Source organism: Lepus europaeus, chromosome 11 (assembly GCF_033115175.1).
Source record: "Lepus europaeus isolate LE1 chromosome 11, mLepTim1.pri, whole genome shotgun sequence".
NCBI lineage: Eukaryota > Metazoa > Chordata > Mammalia > Lagomorpha > Leporidae > Lepus > Lepus europaeus.
The window spans coordinates 39,239,939-39,261,484 of record NC_084837.1 but is presented as its reverse complement, the minus strand read 5'-3'; the positions used below and the strand labels follow the sequence as shown (position 1 = coordinate 39,261,484).

The 21,546-nt window shown below is 39.3% G+C and overlaps 1 protein-coding gene across 3 annotated transcripts in view; it reads right to left on the bottom strand.

Annotated features, from left to right (window-relative positions):
- Positions 1-21,546, bottom strand: part of RALGAPA1 (Ral GTPase activating protein catalytic subunit alpha 1) — a 265,029-nt gene that overhangs the window by 172,249 nt on the left and 71,234 nt on the right. For all 3 annotated transcript variants that reach the window (XM_062205258.1, XM_062205261.1, XM_062205260.1), the window contains exons 11-16: positions 17,913-18,107; positions 14,279-14,416; positions 12,204-12,352; positions 8,880-9,009; positions 5,149-5,386; positions 3,655-3,816 (exon numbers count right to left, since the gene is read on the bottom strand). In XM_062205258.1, the coding sequence (XP_062061242.1) occupies positions 3,655-3,816; positions 5,149-5,386; positions 8,880-9,009; positions 12,204-12,352; positions 14,279-14,416; positions 17,913-18,107 (1,012 nt within the window). The remainder of the gene's footprint in view (positions 1-3,654; positions 3,817-5,148; positions 5,387-8,879; positions 9,010-12,203; positions 12,353-14,278; positions 14,417-17,912; positions 18,108-21,546) is intronic.

The following is a 21,546-nucleotide window of genomic DNA, read 5'->3' as shown; positions in this document are numbered from 1 at the left end:
GTCGGAGGGTGGGAAGAATTACTATTTCCTAAAGTTGTTTTTCTAAAATATATACAAATGAAAAAATTAAAATACAATGATCATGGTCATGTGCCAACTAGCAGGCCATTATCTTTCCTTAGATTTTAATTTTCACACTAAACATAGACTACTTCTGTACTGAGGAAAAAAAAAAATATGGTACTTAAGGTTTTAAATAAAGTAAAAACAAACTGAAGAGAAGAATTTCGGGGCCAGCACTGTGGCCTGGCAGGTAAAGCCGCCACTTATAGTGCCGGCAACCCATTTGGGTGCCGGTTTGAGTCCCGGCTGCTCCACTTCCAATCCAGCTCGCTGCTGTAGCCTGCGAAAGCAGTAGAAGGTGGGCCAAGTCCTTGGGCCCCTGCACCCACATGGGAGACCAGGAAGAAGCACCTGGCTCTTGGCTTTGAATCAGCTCAGCTCAGGCCGTTGCAGTCAACTGGAGAGTGAACCAGCGGATGGAAGACCTCTCTCTCTCTCTCTGCCTCTTCTTCTCTCTCTGTATAACTCTGATTTTCAAATTAATAAGTCAATCTTAAAAAAAAGAATTTCTTCCTGATAAACAAATCTTATATAAATATGGCATTAAAATAAAGACATAATTGGCATTTTCTGTAGAAGTCCAACAATTATTTCTACATCAAGATTCCTAAGTATACTAATTTTAATCCATCAACATTATTATTCTTTATATCATTTCTTATTCTACTTTGGCATATGCAATTAATAGAGCTGTATGTTTATAAGAATTCTAAAAATGTTATCCTTTTAAAGGATATTAAATTATCTACAATTTATAAATCTTTTAAAATTTTTAATTCCTCTATTCTCATTAGTTTCATTTCCTCCTTTCAAATTGTAATTCTTTTTTTTTCTTTCTTTTTTTTTTTTTTTTTTTTTTTTTTGACAGGCAGAGTGAACAGTGAGAGAGAGAGAGACAGAGAGAAAGGTCTTCCTTTTGCCGTTGGTTCACCCTCCAATGGCCTCCGCACCGCACTGAACCGAAGGCAGGAGCCAGGTGCTTCTCCTGGTCTCCCATGCAGGTGCAGGGCCCAAGGACTTGGGCCATCCTCCACTGCCCTCCCGGGCCCTATCAGAGAGCTGGCCTGGAAGAGGAGCAACTGGGACAGAATCCGGTGCCCCGACCGGGACTAGAACCTGGTGTGCCGGCACCACAGGTGGAGGATTAGCCTATTGAGCCACAGCGCTGGCCTGTAATTCTTTTTTTTAAAACTTTTATTTAAAAAATATAAATTTCCAAAGTACAACATTTGGATTATAGCAGCTTTTTCTCCCCTTAAACTCCCTCCCACCCACAACCATCCCATCTCCCGTTCCCTCTCCCATCCCATTCACATCAAGATTCATTTTCAATTCTCTTTATATACAGAAGATCAATTTAGTATATATTAAGTAAAGATTTCAACAGTTTGCATCCACATGGAAACACAAAGTATAAAGTACTGTTTGAGTACTAGTTATACCGTTGATTCACATAGTACAACACATTAAGGACAGAGATCCTACATGAGGAGTAAGTGCACAGTGACTCCTGTTTTTGACTTAACAATTGACACTCTTGTTTATGGCATCAGTAATCACCCTAGGCTCTTGTCATGAGTTGCCAAGGCTTTGGAAGCCTCTTGAGTTCGCCGACTCCGATCTTATTTAGACAAGGTCATAGTCAAAGTGGAAGTTCTCTCCTCCCTTCAGAGAAAGGTACCTCCTCCTTTGATGACCTGTTCTTTCCACTGGGATCTCATTCACAGAGATCTTTCATTCAGGTTTTTGTTTTGTTTTTTTGTTTTTGCCAGAGTGTCTTGGCTTTCCATGCCTAAAATACTCTCCTGGGCTCTTCAGCCAGATCTGAATGCCTTAAGGACTGATTCTGAGGCCAGAGTGGTGTTTAGGACATCTGCCATTCTATGAGTCTGCTGTGTATCCTGCTTCCCATGTGGGATAATTCTCTCATTTTTAATTCTATCAGTTAGTATTAGCAGACACTAGTGTTGTTTATGTGATCCCTTTGACTCTTAATCCTATCATTATGATCAATTATGAACTGATACTGATCACTTTGACTAGTGAGTTGGCACTGGTACATGCCACCTTGATGGGATTGAATTGGAATCCCCTGACAAGTTTCTAACTCTACCGTTAGGGGCAAGTCCGATTGAGCATGTGCCTAACTGTATATCTCCTCCTTCTCCCATTCCCACTCTTACATTTAACAGGGATCACTTTTCAGTTAAATTTGTGTAATCCTTTACACTTCAGAATCCTTCATTGTATAGAAGATATATCCTTATAATAACAAATTCAAATTTCTTTAAAATTAATAGTGTTCCTGACTATTTACCATTAAATATATATTCCTATGGAAAATTCTGATTTCATAAAATCATAGATTATAAATCTTAAAATAACTTTAGGTAGCTTTGCGGGGCATGAGTGCAGCCATGGCGCAGCCAGGCCAGGCCCGGGGGCTCCGCACGTGCAGCTGCCCCCGGGTGCCCCCGCCCGAGCTGCATGGAGCCAAGTAAGATGGCGCCCAGAGGAAGTAAGATAGGCGGAATCCAAAGTTGTTTACCACTAAAACTAATTGGCCGCGCAACATCAGGGGAGGTAACAAAACTAGTAACAAGTGTATAGACATATGGCTAGTCCTATAGAAATCTCCCTGTAAGGTGATTTTTTAAGTGATTGGTTGGTCCTTAGCCCTGCCCCAATGACTCTGCAGTTTTGTGCTATAAAAGGTTCTGTTTCGCATGAAGTAGATGAGTCCTTACTACTAGACTTGGCTCCCAGCTGCGTCTGTCTCCGGGATCGGGAGGCTGGGGAACGGGCGAGCGGTGCACTCACCTTTCCTCGGACCCAGTCCATCCTGTACGGGTGGTCTAAGACCCAGCATAGTTTTCCTTTAGGTCTGAGAAACATCTTATTTATTACAAATATTATAGAATTATTTGGTTGTTCAAGATTACAGTGATGAAAGACAAAAAGAAAAGATAATAGGCCTAAGCTCTTCTTGTTTTTCATGCAGTACTCCTTCTGCTACAATTCATACTAAGTTATAAACCTCTGAGAGGAAAAGCAGTAAGATGAAAGCTAGGCCACAGTACGCTGAGTGATCCTACACTCAAATTCTTCCCATGACTGTTGCTTCCGGAATTACAGAAATTTCATCCATATTTGTTACAAGCAGCAGGGAACCAAACAAGAGGCTCCATGTTGGCCTCCTCTATCAGGACAGCATGAACCCCCTATTAGAAGCTGGGGAAGCCAATCTAACAATATAACAAGAGCACTGAAAATTGGCTGCCCTCTGTAACTGTTCAGTGTATTCATTTAATATAAGCAATAATGGTTAATTGTTGAGTTCTGTAAAGTGAATCAGAGTACTAGTTCTTCAATTCTGTAAAATAACATTTTTAAATTAGGAATATTTAAAGTAAACTATGTAAGAACAATAATAAGATACATTTTTAATAGCACAAAAGGATAACCCAGCATGTTATTAGTCTATGAACACTACTGAAAAAAAATTTATTTTCACAAGCAAAATTAACTGCTAGGAAAAGCAGACATTAAGTGCACTGGCCTACAACTCTCACGATTTTCCAGAGAACATACCAACAGTCTTCTGCCGTACTATGCTCCTCGCCTTTTCAGTTCCTGGGGAACCAGTGGTTGTTGCACTTCTCTGTCTCATTGGGGCTTGGCCAGGTTGATCACGACTCCATCCTCTGGAAAATGACTTGTCAACTGAAACTTTCTGAAATTCATGTCCAACTCCTAGAAATGCAGATTTTTCAATTTCAGTTACTGTCACCTGATCAGTAACACCTTCAAATTATGGGTAGTACCATGCCTAAGACTAGTAAATTTAATCATAATTAATTATAAAGTAACACGACAAGATACTATGTACTACAAGGCATTTTTGAGCTTCATTTTATGTACAAATCATATTATAAAATTTATGCAAAAATTTTAAATTATATGTCAACAATAAACTATCAATTCTCTGCCATTCACTTGCCTTGTAATAGAAATGAACATATGGGCAAGCCAAGAAACACAGTAAATGAGCTAACCAAAACCAATCCAGTGATGGTTACCAACTCTCCAGCTACCAATAAATACCCACTTGGAACACAATTAGTCTAGGAAAAAGTAGTGTGAGCACATACTTAATACCTTCTAGAAAAAATTAAGGATGAGACGCAATTTAAACGTAATCTACTAACAATACAAAATACTAACAAACTAAAGACCATTAATAAATGTATAAATGACATAATCATTATGCTACTGTCCACTCCCTTTTAACATCATGTAGATAATTCACACTTAGGGAATGTCTGCTTTTAGTTCAAATTAAGAAAATGCTTTCAAGGCCAGAGCCACGGCTCACTTGGTTAATCCTCCGCCTGCAGCTCCGGCACCCCGGGTTCTAGTCCTGGCTGGGGTACCAGATTCTATCCTGGTTGCTCCTCTTCCAGTCCAGCTCTCTGCTGTGGCCCGGGAAGGCAGTGAGGATGGCAGTGCTTGTGCCCTGCACCTGCATGGGAGACCAGGAGGAAGCACCTGGCTCCTGGCTTCAGATTGGCACAATGTGCCGGCCATGGTGGCCATTTGGGGGGTGAACCAACAGAAGGAAGACCTTTCTCTCTGTCTCTCTCTCACTGTCTAACTCTGCCTGCCCCCCCCCAAAAAAAAAAAAAGCTTTCAAAAGGATTTTTCAAACAATCTTCATAATAAACTTTCAAGAAATTAACATGATCATGAAAATTGTTTATAATTAAAAAGGAACAGCACTTTACAAATTTCTATTTTGGTTAATTACTTAAAATATTTAAGACTCTGAATTATGTATTTAATCTTAATTAGAAATGTATAGAATACTCTATCTCCTATCAACATACTATTTATTTAAAGATTAAGAAAAATTACAAGGTACTTCCTTCTTTTATCGTTGAAAATGCTACCCCTCCAGGATAAATAAAAGAGGGTATAATGAAGAAGGAACATCATTTTTACTCTCCCCCTTCTCCCTGGCTTGGTTTTCTGCTATTCAATTAGTCAAATAAGCTTATATGGAGCATCTCTGTGAACAATTCTTACCTTTCCCCTTGTGCTTTTTTTGTTTTTGTTCACTCAGTTTATCCAATGGTAAATCACTGAGATCCAAACTATACAGATTCCTAGCTAAAACTTTAGTTAGTGTCTCCATAGTCAGCGACCACTCAGTGGCCAACTCTTCCCAATAGGTCAGTGATGACAATACCGATAATAAGTCATCCCAAAGTTCTCGGGAGATGTACACGTTTAGATTTGCTTTGATCCAGGCAACTATAAGAGTCTACAAAGACAAACAATCAGAAATAACAATGGAATGTATTTAGTGTATAACTATAAAATCAGATATTCAATTCTAAAAAACATTACCTAAAAACAAGAAGAGTTTTAAATCACATAATATGAATGTTTTCTTCATGGATAGTATTTGTAAAAAGCAATTCATGCAATCATCAACATCTACTATAAATTTCATTTCAACCACTACCAGCCCCCAACAACCCACATTGAAAAATCTCCCTAAAGTTATAATTATCCTTCATGTTACATTAATTTTAAATAAAATAAATGCTATTTAAAAAGAAATAAGAGTGTTTATACTAAGTATTGAAACTGCTGAGGCCGGCACCATGGCTCTCTTGGCTAATCCTCTGCCTGCGGCACCAGCACCCCGGGTTCTAGTCCCGGCTGGGGCACCAGATTCTGTCCCTGGTTGCTCCTCTTCCAGGCCAGCTCTCTGCTGTAACCCGGGAGGGCAGCGGAGGATGGCCCAAGTGCTTGGGCCCTGCACCCGCATGGGAGACCAGGAGGAAGCACCTGGTTCCTGGCTTTGGATCGGCACTGCGGTAGCAGCCATTTGGGGGGTGAACCAACGGAAAGAAGACCTTTCTCTCTGTCTCTGTCTCTGTCTCTCTAACTCTGCCTGTCAAAAAAATAAAAATAAAAATAGAAACAAACAAAGAAACAAACAAACTACTGAATTACTGAAATATAAAAGCCAAAACCTGGAGCCAGTATTTTGTTGTAATGGGTTAAGCTGCTGCATCACCTATATAGACACTAGGTTCGAGTCCCGGTTGCTGCATTTCCAAACCAGCTCTCTGCTATGGCCTGAGAAAGCGGCAGAGGATGGCCCGAATCCTTGGGCCCCCTCTCTATCTGGGAGACCCGGAGGAAGCTCCTAGCTCCTGGCTTCAGCATGGCCCAGCCCCAGCTAGCTGTTGCTGCCATCTGGGGAGTGAACCAGCAGATGGAAGATCTCAATCTCTCTTTTTCTCCTCTCTGCAACTCTTTCAAAAACAACAACAACAACAACAAAAAACCCAAAAACCTACATTTCCAAATTAAATTTGGAAATTAGTTACTATATAATTTGAAATTCTTTCTTAATGAAAAAAACAAGGAACTAGAGATATATTTAATGATATGTGTTTTTGAAAAATTGTATGTGAACTAGGGAGCTGTCTGGCCTAGCAGGTAAGAAGCCAGGTCCCACATCAAAGTGCCTGGAGTTACAGTTTAAGCTCAGGCTCCTGATTCCAGCTTTTAGTCAATGCAGACTCTGGGAGGCAGTGGTGACAGCCAAGTAACTGGATTCCTGCCACCCCTGAGGCAGACTTGGATTTCATTCCAGCTCCCGGCTCTCAACTCTAGCCTCAGCCCAGCCCCACCTGTTGAGGACATTTCGGAAGTGAACCAGTAGATGGGAGTACTCTCTGCCCCCATCTGCCTCTCAAAATAAAATAATAATAATTTCAGAAAACAGAAAAATTATACATAAACTGAAGATAAAAATTTACTTTAAAGACACCAGAAGAATTAAAAGATTTCAAATAAATCAATTGTAGAATTTAAAAAAAACTCCTAAAAGATCGGAAACTACTGATTAGCCAGTACTCCCTGAGATTTTGTGGATTTCTACTGAAAATACAAGAAACAAAAAAAATTTTTAAAAGCTTAACTCTACAAACTTTACTAAGGAATTTCACATAAATTTACACAGGAAATGAAAAGATAAAAATCAGCAGACTATAGGACAGTCACTTAGAAACCTCCTATTCAATCTTTTTTTTAAAAAAAAAAATTTATTTATTTTATTTGAAAGGCAGAGTTACAGAGAGGGAGAGGTGGGGTGCGGGGGGAGGGAAGTGTTCCCTCTGCTGGTTCACTCCCCAGGTGGCTGCAAAGGCCAGAGCTGGGCCGATCCAAAGCCAGGAACCAAGAGCTTCTTCCAGGTCTCCCACATGGTTGCAGGAACCCAAGGACTTGGGCCATTCTCTACTGCTTTCCCAAGCCATAGCAGAGAGCTGGACTGGAAGTGGAGCAGCCAGATCTCAAACTAGCACCCATATGTGATGCTGGCACTGCAGGTGGTGGCTTTTACCTGCTACACCACAGCGCTGCCCTGCTCCTCCCCCCCCACCCCGCCCCAATGTTCAATCTTTAAATGTTCAGAATACAAAAAAAAGTTATTTCACATAACAAGCTAAAATTTTATTTTCTTATATACTTCTCATCGTTGGGTGTAACAATGAAGATATGGGAATGGGGGGGGGGAGGACAAAAGGCTCATAAAGTAAAAAGGAGCTTGGATAATACAGGTAGCTGGTTTAAAGGTTATTTACCATCAGCACTGGATTTCAATTAAATGGCTTTTATCCTGGTGAGATGGGGACAATTTACATGGTTATACTACTAAGGACTTAAGTTACATTTCAAATAGTTTTATCTTTGACATTAAGAACCATTTTATCTGGGGCAGACGTCTGGTTAAGCTGTAGCTTGGGATGACCACATCCCATGCTGGGGGACTCTGTTCTCCATTCCAGCTCCCTGTTAATGTGCACCCTGGGCAGCAGTAAGTGATGGCTCAAGTAGTTCAGTTCCTGCCACCCATGTGGAAGACGTGTATTTAACTCCTGGTTTTCACCTGGCCCAGTCCTGGCTATTTGGGGGCATTTGAGGAATGGATCAGCAGACAGGAAATGTACCTGTCTTTCAAATGCATTCAAAAAAATTACTTTATCCTTTTATTTGCATTTAATGTGATATCTTAAAATATTATTTTGTTTTCTACCTTTCAAGGAATCCATAATACAAGAATACTTCAAAAAGTTTGTGGAAAAATGGAATGAAATGATAGTTTATGTTAATGCAAAACAGTTTTCAAGTTCATGTGGTGTTTTGTTTTGTTTTGTTTTTTTTCATAATCTGTGTATGTCATGAACTTTTTGAAGATGCCTTGTACATATAAAGTCAGCATTGTATCCCCAGGTTGGAAACTACAGTATGGAATTCCTGTATAATAAACTAACACTGATAGTTCAAGTTAAGAAATAAGGATAATAAAGTCTTATGGAGCAGCACAATCAAAATAAATCTTGATTATTTATTATTTTTGCATTACTATGAACAACTTAAAGTGTTTTCCTAACAATCCCAGATGTTTGGAAACTCATAAAAAAAACAATGAGGCCATTACTCCTGAAACCCTCTATGCTAGCTTCATGGGATCATATGTAACTTTGCCACATGATGTAAAATTATCATCAGTCTGTTATACACTTTATAACCTGGTATTTTATCCACTGTTACACTAGGGTTGTGCATTTGTAGGTATGCTAAATAGCCTACTTAAGTGAGTAAATTTTAAGTTAAGTCAATGAAAGATTCTTCAATGTGAAATAATTTTTTAAAACTTTTTCCCAGGTAAGAATTTCAGGGTTCAATAAATTGTTTAAAAAATACATATCTATTCATCTATTTATTTTTATTGCCTGGAAAAGTGGTCCTGCAAGTCGACCTGCCAAGTTCATATTTTTTTTCCCCTGGAACTGTAGAAAAGCTTGTGATGGCATCTTCAGTACAGATTCCGTGACTCTGAGCAATACAAGCAGCATCTGTTCCCTTAAAGTAAAAAGATTAATTAATGTTTCCTTTTTGGACGTATTTTCTTTTGATTAACGGTTAACTTTCAAATTAATATTTGTTATAAAAAATATTACCTTGTTACCTCTGGAATACTTCAAATACTAAATATCTCTGAAAGACTGTTTCAAACTTTTAGAATTCTTTCATTATTAAAACTTTTAATATTTCACTTTATACATATATATCCGCCATTTTAAGAACATTTTCAGCCATACCACCCTACCGTAAAATAAAAATCTGTGCAAAAGCTAATGAACATGGGTGATAATCCTGAGATTGCTTCCACCCTCCCTCCCACTCACAAATCAAGCAGCAACATTAGGCAGCTGTTCAAAGAACACTTACTCTGTACCACACAGTTTTACCTTGTTAACTTGTCCATCTAATCCATTTTGATAAAAATGGAGGACAACCACCTCTATCTTGAATTCTATCAGCCTCAATCTCAAAAACTGCCAGATATTGTAAGGTTAACAGATCACAAAGGATCTGCCAACTAACCAATAGCCATCATTCTATTTTGGCCATTTTTTAATCTTTTTGTTCTTCTGTGTTCTGTAAGTCAACTCAAGCAAATTCTAATATTATCCTTACTATGACTCTTTCTCCCAGGGGCTTATTATTAAAACCATAAAACTATCGTATTTGCGCCTGATATCCAGAAATTGATTCAACCACATATGAACAAAAGGATGACAAGAAATTGCAGCTGAGTATATAGCTAGCTAGCAGAAGCCCAGGTACCCATCCAAGTCACCTCCTCTTTGGCTAATTTGAAAGGCCCATTCTGGCACAGCACTAAATGAGAGAGTCACTCTAAGATATGTGTCATAGATAGCAACAGATCTCAGATCTACATGTCACGGTTTTTCTGTGAAGTGAGGACAAAATAAAATATAACACTATCACTCAATAAAAGATACTCTAATTGTTGGCAAACAAAAACATGCATTAATTCACAGAATAAAAATTAAAGTCCACCTTTATAACCTTGGGCTTCCAGTTTAGCTATGTGAAATGAAAAGCTATTTGAAATCAACTACATATCCAAAAAGGCATACATTTCTCAAATAAATCCCATCTGATCTGTTGGTTAAACCATAACTCGTTTATATATCAGAAAACAAATTCACTTTGTAATACAAAAATGGTTTTAATTAATAAAATATTGAAAATAAAACTGCAGATAATCCTTCAAAGTACTGTAATTCTGAGAGAACTTTAAAAATAAGAAAAAAAAAAACCAATAAAACTGTGTTCATATAGCAAAGTCTGTCACTATAACCCTGCTCATCATTGTCAAAGCATGTAGAAGGAAAAACAAACAAACAAAAAAAAGAACAAAGCACTGGTCTAATGCAGTATAGTTAATAAACTCAGAAAGACCACGGTTCCAATCTCTGTCCACTACTCACTAGTTATGTGGACAAGGACAAGTTACTTAATCTCGGTGTACCCCATATAAAATAGAGATTTATAAAATAGAGAATTATCCCATATAAAATAGAGATAATATCTAAGTCATAGGGTATTGCAAGGGTGAAGTAAGAAAATGCACATGAGTGGAAAGATATGACACAAAAGAATATTAAAATGCTAATAAAAGTAACTACTTATACATCTAGTTCTAATAATACTGTTAATAAAGAATTTTTTCAAAGTAACACCATTTTTCTGTATGTTGCAAAACAGAGATTAGGCATATCCTTTGAGCAAGTACTCTATGCTGCAAAAATGACTCAAAGAAACAAAATTAAATACATGCAAGTATAGTCAATGTTCTTACCTGCCCCGAGAACAAAAAGAAATAATTACATGTCCATCAATAGGGACTGGTTAAGGATTATGGTACACGCAGAGCATGGAGGCTCAGTATCCTTCATCTAAAATGCTTGGGATCAGAAATGTTTCAGATTTTGGATTTTTTTCAGAATTTCAAATATTTGCATATGCATAATGAGATATATTGGAGATAGGACTCAAGTCTAAACATGAAATCCATTTATGTTAAATAGATAATTTATAAATATGGCCTGAAGGTAATATACATAATGTTTTTAGTGCATCTTCATTTTAACTGTAACCCATCACATGAGATCAGGTGTGGAATTTTCCACTTATATCAACATGTCAGTACTCAAGTTTTCAGTTTTGGACTTTTTTGGATTAGGGATGTTAAATCTGTAATCTATATATCTGAGGGTGTGTGTGGAAAGCTGGCTGCTCACTAGACCGCAATTAATTTTTCTAGAGAGTGAGCTTTTGGATAACTTCTTCTTTGTTGAACTTTTCTTTGCTGGAATTTTATGATACCTATGTATTGCAGAACTTCTCTCCCATATTTCAAAATGGACTGTTTTTCAACTTAATTAAGTAAATAGTTACAGAGTACCTGCAATATATGATCTACTATGGTAAGAAATGTAGGAAACATTAAAATGAGAACCTGGATATACTTTCTAGGACCTCTCTCAATTCAGTGAGGAAAAGAGACATACTCATACAAATAATTTAGTGGTCAATACAATTTTGACAATAACTATACAGAGATATCAATACAGAATAAAAGGAAGTGAGAAGAAAATGCAGGAAGGGATATGTAGGAGGAGGGGGGCGGAATCGAAAGGACAGTTATGGTGACAATAGGAAAACAAGACAAGAATTAGACATTCTAAAGAAAAGTTCAGAAAGTGCTCACGGAAGAGCGTTTTGATAATTCTGGGTGGCAGGGCACTATCCTGCAAGGTAAATGGAAGGCTGAATAAAGGAAAAGCAAGAAGGAAAAATTAGGCAAGTGGTCTGCCTATACAAGGCTCTGAACTCTAGATTGAGGAATGAGGCATTCACACATTCAGTCACCACATATTCATTAACTCACATATGTATACATTCACTTATTCACATATATATGCATGTCCGCATATATCCCTTGTTGGTGTTGGGGGCTTCCTATGTTCACTTCAGAAGACAATCCAAAGGGTTTTGTGAAGTTTGATCAAAGATGTCTAAGACAAAGCTAAACGGACTACTCTCCCAATATTACATAAAATATTCATTCATTAACAGGAGCCACTACAATATTGTAGCAAACCCTGTTCCTCTTAAAATTACTATACTTGTGTATACAGTTAAAAAAATCCCCACACATACAAAGGATAAAAAATTTTTACCAGGTTTTTTTGTCCATTGATACCTGCACAACCATGTACCGGTAAATGTTAAGAATACGTTTACACATATCTGTGTGCTCATCCAGGAGATTTTTTATTTCATTTGCAGGTTCAAGGAGAAATATGTTTGATGAGTTTATAATGAACACCTATGAAAAAAAATCACAACAGAATTTCAACGATAAATTTCTCATTCCAAACACACTTAGATGCTAATCACTACGTAATCTGAAACAAATCTAAGAGCACTGTGCTGAGTTAATTCTAATCTTAATTCTACCACCAGCATTACATCTGGAACTTAATCTTTCTTTAAAAATTGTTTTTGGAGATTCAAATGAGAAAGCACATCCATCTACTAGCTCACTCCCCAAATTCCTCCAACATACAAGGCTGAGCCAGCACAAAGATCTACGCTGGGATCTCCGTCCACATCTCCCATCCAGGTGGCAGAGACCCAACTACCTGTGCCGTCACCTGCTGCCTCCTGCTTCCTCCTACCAGGAAGCCGCAATCAGGGGTGGAACTGGAACTCAAATCCAGACACTCTCAGATGGGATGTGGGCATTCCTAGCAGCAGCTGAACCACAAGGCTGAACAACTGGCCCTGAAATTTACTCTTTAAACTTACCGACTTTTATGTTTATCTAGGCAATGTAAGATTACTACAGAAGGCATCCAAGGAAAACAAGCCAAGTGCATGCATAAACAGAAAAAAGATTTAAGAACTGATTCCTAGGCACTTCAACTTGAAAAGGTCAGAGAGATATAAAAAAACAGTAAAGATCTGATTTGAGAAGTGGCCAGGGAGGCAGAGGAAAAACAGGAAGGCTTCCTATTCTGGTTTTAATGGAGAAATAATGAGTGATTCTGTATAATGCCCCTGATAAATCAAGCAGGTTTAAGATTGAAAAACATTTACCTGATTCAACAACACAGGAGTCACATGTGGCATTGATCAAAACAATTTCATTAAAAAAAAAGAATTAATATCATGAAGTCCTACAAATAATTAAGGACAGGACAAACATCCAATAATAAAATGGAAAAAGCATATGAATAGGCAAATCACAGATGTGAAAAGATTTTCAAACACAGTACTGGTGAAGGAAAAGCAAATAAAAACAAGAAAACACAATTTTTTTTAAAAAATGAGAATATTTCACATATATATACATATATAAGTAGCAAAAAATCAAAATCTCGTAATGTAAGTAACCAGGGATATGTGGAAATGAGACTCACAAATACTAGGGGAGGGACTGCAAAGCATAGTAAGAATATTGGAGGGGGCCGGCGCCATGGCACAGTAGGTTAATCCTCTGCCTGTGGCGTTGGCATCCCATATGGGCGCCAGTTCTAGTCCCGGCTGCTCCTTTTCCAATCCAGCTCTCTGCTATGTTCTGGGAAAGCAGTGGAAGATAGCCCAAGTCCATGGGCCCCTGCACCCAGGTGGGAGACTGGGAGGAAGCACCACCTGGCTCCTGGCTTCGGATCGGCCCAGCTCTGGCCGTTGCAGCCATCTGGGAAGTGAACCAATGGAAGGAAGACCTCTCTCTCTGTCTCTCCCTGTCACTGTAACTCTACCTCTCAAATAAATAAATAAAAATCTAAAAAAAAAAAAAAAAAGAATATTGGAGAATGATTTGGCAAATATTAGTAAAGTAAATCTAATAACATACAAGTCCTATGACTAAGCGATTCTATTTTTGTTATATACCCTAGGGAAACTCTGACATGTACAAAAATACAAGTATAAATAGAATGTTCCCTGCAGCACTATCTAGAAGTGAGCAGCTGGAAATTCTACACCATGACACAATTTATGTACAATTTATGTAGAAATAGTGGCAACGGCTGAGGCCAGGCTGAAGCCAGAACAAACAGTCTAGGACAATAATATGGAAAGTTTATCAACACATATATTATGAAGGAAAAGTTAAGAAAAAACAAATATTATTACAGATGACAATTGACAAATGTGGATGGTGAATTTAATAAATTTTAAAAATTATACTATAAACTATTGATCTGAAACTCTAACATTTAAAAAAAACAGTCATAAAGTGATTCACCTGCAAAACTGCCTGGGTACCAGCTCTTATGTTTTCTTCTGTGGCTTCTTCAGAGGCATTATGAACAGCATCTGGGTAGGAGCCATTTTTTGCCCAACTGGAATTTCGGACATGATCAGCAATATTGGTCCCATTTTCCTGAAACAATGTATCAAGTTTTTAATATTTCATTAAAAAGAACGAAGCAATGAGTCAATAAGCTGAAAAGATAAATGCAATTGTTAGGTCCTACTGCTTCTTTCTTTCAAACTAGATGATGTCTTACCTGATTACAAAAGCAATGACTATTCACTGTTAAAAATGTTCTCACTGCCTTCCTCTCTGTCTCTCTCTCTCACTATCCACTCTGCCTGTCAAAAAAATAAATAAATAAAAAATAAAAAAATGTTCTCACTGACAAAAATATAAAGTAATAAAAATCATCCACAACTGTTAGATCTATTTATTCGTGTGAAAGTCAGAGTTACAGAGAGTTGGGAAGAGACAAAGAAAGAGAGCTACTCCATCGACTGTCTTACTTCCCAGATGGTCACAATGGCCGAGGCAGAAACAGGCCAAAGCCAGAAGCCAGAAGCTTCTTCCAGCTCTCCCACGTGGACAGCAGGGGACCAAACACTTGGGCCATCTTCTGCTGCTTTTCCCAGTCCATTAGCAGGGAGCTGGATGGGAAGTGAAGTGGCCGGGACATGAAAGTAGCCGATATAGGATGCTGGAATTGCAGGAGATGGCTTTACCCACTACACCACAATGCCAGAATCCAGAGATTTTTTTTTTTTTTTAAGATTTATTTTAATTATTTGAAAGGCAGAGTGACAGTGAGAGAGAGAGCAACAAAGACAGAAAGAAATCCTCCATCTACAGGTTCACCACCCAAACAGTGGCAATGGCTGAGGCCAGGCTGAAGCCAGAAGCCTGGAAATCTACCAGAGCTCCCACATGGGTGGCAGAGACCTAAGTACGTGAGCCATTTCCATTGCTTTCCCAAGCTATTAGTAGAAAGCTGGATTGCAAGAAGAGTAGCTGGGACTTGGACTGGTGCTCCAATATGGGATATCAATGTTGCAGGAGGCAGCTTAACCCATTGTGCCACAACACCAGCCCCCAGCCAACAAGGGGTGATATCATTTCAGATATAAAGATATTTTTTCATGGATCTAATGTATAAACCTTCCTTCTACACTCTCACATACTTAAGAATGGGATTACACTATTTACAGTTTGGTAAAACATGAATTGTTCCAAGTTAAATCCAGAATCCTAATAACTTACATAGAAAATAGTTTATATTTATTCTACGTAAGCATAGCAAAATCCCCCTTATTCTAAGAATACTGATACATCAAGCCACCAAGACTATAACTTTCTGCTTAAGTCTTAGCTGTTATAAGCCTTACAGACTAGGGAGTTCCCACCCATGAAAAGCATACAAACGGGACCCATGTTGTGGCGTTAACAGGGTAAGCCAACACTTGCAACACCTTCATCCCATATGGGTACTGGGTTAAGACCTGGCTGCTGTACTTTGATATTTCGTTATCTGATACCTTTATTTTCTAGCACAATACAAAAATTTGATATCTGATACAACAAATAGTGTGAATCTCATCACATAATTTATATGGTTAATTTCATTAACTTAAATTACATTTCCTAATTGCATTTATCCCTTTATTTTTTCTTAAAAAATTATTTATTTGACTATGACCCTATCGGAATAAGATCAAAGTCAGCGAACTCTAAAGGCTTCCATAGCCCTGACAACTCATGACTAGAGCCTAGGGAGATTACTGATGCCATGAACAGGAGTGTCAAATTGTTAAGTCAGCAGCAGGAGTCACTGTGTACTTGCATCCCATGTGGGATCTGTCCTTAATGTGTTGTCTAATGTGCAGTGATGCTATAACTAGTACTAAAACAGTATTTTTACACTTTGTGTTTCTGTGTGGGTACAAACTGATGAGGTCTTTACTAATTATATACTGAAGCGATCTTCTGTATATAAAGATAATTGGAAATGAAAAAAAAAAAAACAAAACCTGGTGTTAAATTGGAAATGGCATAGAAAATTAATTAATTAAAAAATTATGTAGGATCTCTGTCTTTAATGTGCTGTACACTGTTATTTAATGCTATAACTAGTACTCCAACGGTATTTTTTTCACTTTGTGTTGCTATATGGGGGCAAACTGTTGAAATCTTTACCTAATATATACTAAACTGATCTTCTGTATATAAAGAGAATTGAAAATGAATCTTGATGTGAATGGAAGGGGAGAGGGAGCGGGAAAGGGGAGGGTTGCGGGTGAGAGGGAAGTTATGGGAGGGGGGAAGCCATTGTAACCCATAAGCTGTACTTTGAAAATTTATATTCATTAAATAAAAGTTTAATAAATGAAAAAAAATTATTTATTTATTTGAAAGAATTACAAAGAGAGTGATGGACAGAGAGATCTTCCATCTGCTGGTTCACTCTCTAAATGGCCCATATGGCCAGGGCTGGACCAGGGTTGGGCCAGGCCAAAGTCAGAAGCCAGTAGCTTCATCCAGGTCTCCCATATATGTACCAGGGTCAAAGCACTTGTGCTATCTTCCGCTGCTTTCCCAGGAGCAGCTGGGACTTGAACAGGAGCCCATATGGGACACCAGCACTACAGGCAGCAGCTTAACCTACTATGTATAGTGCCAGTCTCATTTATGCCTTTCTTAGAAGTAAAGAAGACTGCTTTGAATTTGTGTGTGTGTCTATATATACTGATAGACACAGATACACAGATAACACGCACACACAGAGTGTTGAATCCCTATAGAATTAGCCTACTCATTCACACAGTAATACCTTGTTTAAATCCAATTGGTGAGTTAAATTAACCATTAAAATGAACAGACTTTACACAGTCATTTCTACCCAGTCATCATCAAAGTCTCTGCAAAAAGGTAAACTAGACAAAACATCTGAACTTTTTCTAATCCTAACTCCGTCAGCTCCTGTTTCTTGTAGAACCTGACCTGTGACAATGGCTGATCAACCAAAGAACAAAAATTCACTGAGACTTAAGAAAGGGATGAGACAAGGGACCCAAATGATACCTCTTCTCTCATTTCTCATCTTTTCCCCTCTGTGAGTAAACTCTAGTCTTTCTTACCACAGCCCACCTTATTTTACCAGGTCAGGAAGTTTCATATCTGCAATTACCTCTAGTACAAGATTCCAGGAAAGATTCAGTAACTTCTGGTTTGTGCTAGGTATTCACTTCTAGAATAAGATAAGCTTTGCACTTGCAGGGAAGGAAGGACCGTAGTTTGGTAATTACCTCATAAAGTATGTACAATAACATCCATTTTTATGTAGCACCACAGTTTAAAATATTGTACTTTGATAACAGCATCTAATTTTGATCTAGCTAATGACTTAAAGAATCTGTATGCACCTCAATATTAATTTTTTTAAAATTATGACATCACAGCTTTCTGACAAGGTATGTAAGTAACTACTGCTATATTACCTAAATTTTAAACCATACTGAAAGATATATTTCCTTATTTCCTAAGTATATTTCTGTTAAGATATTATCATACTTTGTGAAACTTTAACCTATTAAACTTACGCTAAAACATAGTAGTCTTAGAAATTTACCTCTTCTCGTTTTTCTTCTTCCACTGAAATATCATGATCAGTAACATTTTCAATGCAAGGTAAATCTGAAGAAGTCATTACAATTTCCTCAGGCTCTTGCATGAACAAAGGTTTTTCCTCTTGCTGAATCCATTCTTGATATACTTTTACCACTTTTCTCATAGCCGCTGCTTCACAAATTGGTAATAAAAATGCCTAACCAAAAAAAAAAAATTGGGAAAGGGGGAAACAGAGATAATGATATCCTTTTCCTTTGATGAAAACCACAACAGATTTATTAAAACTGTGAATTTTAAACAATACTTTTAAAGTTAATCAGTTCATTATTGCAAAACGCCTTTGAGTACAAATCATTTGCAAACACACAGAAATATTTGTAGTAGATAGCTACTGACTTCAGGTGGCAGAAACAAAGATTTGTTTTCATTTTGGTTTCTCAGAACTCTATCCTTTCTCATGAAATAATTCTGCTCTCACAAGCAGCCTTTCATTTATTATTAGCATTTATAGCCCACGCTGTAGACTATGCCCCTGGGGACAGCCCTTTGCTGCAAGTCCTCTAGCACTCCTCTCCTGGAACCCAGAGAGCAGTCCTAACACTGGTCTTGTTTTCTCTGCTGACAGGCCTACCCACTGCAGTGGAGGTGGCTACAGGGGGAACTTGGATTTTTTTTTTTAACTTTTTCTTTTAAAAACATTATTTATTTGAGAGGCAGAGCTACAGAGAGAGAGAGAGAAAGAGAGAGAGGTCTTCCATCCACTTTTATTTTTGACCAAATGGTTTAAACCTCCGACGGTTGTTTAAAGTTCTAAACTGACTTTGAGGGTTCCAGTCAGATCCCTGGAACTCTCAGAGGAAGAGCCCCTCAACTTGGAGAGGTAATAGTTGTTTAAGTTAACTGAGATTGTGTACTTTCTACATGATGCAACTCACTAGTAAGACATATGGTTTGATTCGCAGACCTTACGAAAGAGATGACTCACCTTTCTCTGTACCGATGCCTGGCCACAATATAGAAGACCAAACAGTACAGCCAGAAAATGAGAGCTTAAACCATGATACAACCTTATAGCTACATCTATTCTGCCATGGTCACATAAATGGGCAAATCAAAGGGAGATGGGAAGTTTTACCAACGTCCCTGACCACTATTAATAGAATGGGACTTCAGAGGTCCAGACAATTAGGATGAGAAATTTGGGCCCAGGAAGTTCATAGAGCAATTGGGCCAAGCTATACGGTATAAGAGATCCAAGCCTAGCCTACAAAATACAATCCTGAGGAATACCATCTATCAACTCCTCCAGGAGGCCTGCTCTCAAGCATACGCTTACTGCATGCAGGCAAGAGGTCTTCAACAAGGAGCGTCACGGCCATGTGCATTAAGGGTGTCTACTGCTGCTGGTTTGACTCACCCCAACCAAATCCAGGGGTTTAAGAGATGCCTTGAACTAGAAAGTGATGAGGTGGAAGACCTAATGGACTCCTTCTTCTCCCCTCCCAGCTTGTTTAATCCAGACCCTGTAATCCAGGCTCCACCCTGGGTCTTTAAAAACTATGAGGGAAGGCATGGGTAGGCCTAAGTGGAGCCTGCCAGCCAATATGAAAAGCCATGCTAGCTGCTGGTGAGCCATGCTAGCTGCTGGTGAATGCGAACACTCTGGTCTGGTCTCTCCACTAGGCCCATTTGCCATGCTCTCCTCCATACCCGGGTCCTCCTTGGGGTACCATCTCCTCAAGCAGGAACATAAGGGCACCTGGCATTCCTATTTAACCTTTCTGCTTACAAGATCTAATGCAAACAGAGGGGAACTTGGGGAAATTTTCAAGATGACCCTGACCAGTATGCTGAGGCCTTCTGAGACCTAACTCAGGTGCCTTAACTATCTTGGAAGGATGTGATGTTACTCTTAATCCAAACTCTGACTGGAACAGAAAAACAGGTAGCCCAACAGGCTGCCAAGACTACAGGACACAGCTTTTCATGACCCATGGCACCTGCTTGGTCAGGAAGCTCCAAGAGAGGCATATCCAACAGGCAGTGCCCTTGGAAGACCCTAAATAGGATACTGATTGCTCCTTTGGAAAATGGAACAGAAAGCATTTCCAGCCACATGTGACTGGAAGGATTGCAGAAAACCAGTGCAGAGCTTCTAAATTACTCCTGTCTATTAATGATAGCTCAGGGCCCTGAGGAAAGGCCCCTGCCCCCTGTCTTTTTAAAACGACTGGGAGCGGGGCTGGTACTGTAGCACAGCAGGTTAATGCCCTGGCCTGAAGTGCCAGCATCCCATATGGGCGCCAATTCTAGTCCCGGCTGCTCCACTTCCAATCCAGCTCTCTGCTATGGCCTGGGAAAGCAGTGGAAGACAGCCCAAGTCCTTGGGCTCCTGCACTCACATGGGAGACCTGGAAGAAGTTCCTGGTTCCTGGCTTCGGATCAGCACAGCTCCGGCCATCTGGGGAGTGAACCAGCAGATGAAAGACCTCTCTCTCTCTGTCTCTGTCTCTCTCTGTAACTCTGTCTTTCAAATAAATAAAATAAATCTTTAAAAAAAAAAAAAAAAGACTGGGAGCTCTAATTAAACATACCTGTCTGTCTCCTGACACAGTGCAGGGACAAGTCATTCTAAAGGATAATTTGTAACTCAGTCAGCCCCAGACATCAGAAGAGAACTACAGAAAGTTAGCCAATGGACCAGAAAGTACTTTAGGTGATCTCCTGAAGGTTGCCTCCTCAGTCCTTTACAGGTAAGACCAGGAGGAGGCCAACAGTGGGTGAGAGAGATAAAAAGAGGGTAATCATGTTAGTGGCCACCCTACAGTCTCATGGACCTCAGGATCACCAGGAGGCTCCCACAAATGCTTTGGCTTGCAGCCAACTGGGACATTTCAAGAGGATCATCCTCACAAGCAGAGGAAGCCACCCTGACCTTGTCCTATTTACAATGGGGATCACTGGCAAGTGGGCTGTCCCAGAAGGTGAAGGTCTCTGGGTCCAGAGCCCTCCCCACAAACAGTCCAGTGGAACTGAGTGGCTCTAGGGCCTTCCTCCCTGGCTCCTACAGCTCAGTCCACGATTAGGATCCATGAGCCCCCAGATGACCTTAACAGAGGAGGGGAGGAAAACAGACTCCTCCTAGATGCTGCGGCCATTTATTCAGACCTCCCCTCCTCTCAGTACAACCATAGTTGTAGTTGGAGAAACCTGCTCTTCACACATGCCTTCTTAATTATGCAGAACACCCAACCCTGCCAGCCCTCAGGAAAATATTCAGGCTTGATTATACTTAAGGGAACTGGGGACTGGGACAGGAAAGGACTGGGCCCACCTTTTCCTTTCTCCTCCCTAAAACTCAAAAGAGGTTCCCTGGACATTACAGGATTCTGCCGACTGTGGATCCCTGGACATCCAGAAATTTGCCTGCCCCTGTAACAGCTAAGAAAGGATACTCAGGCAATGGGAACCCAAGGCCCAACAGGCCTTTGAACAACCAAAGCAATCCCCACTTGATGCACCAGCCCTGAGCCTCCCAACTGGAAAGACATTCAATCTGTATGTATCAGAAAGAAGAGGGATGGTGCTGGGTGTATTAACTCAGGCCATAAGACCAGCCCAGCAGACTTGTAAGA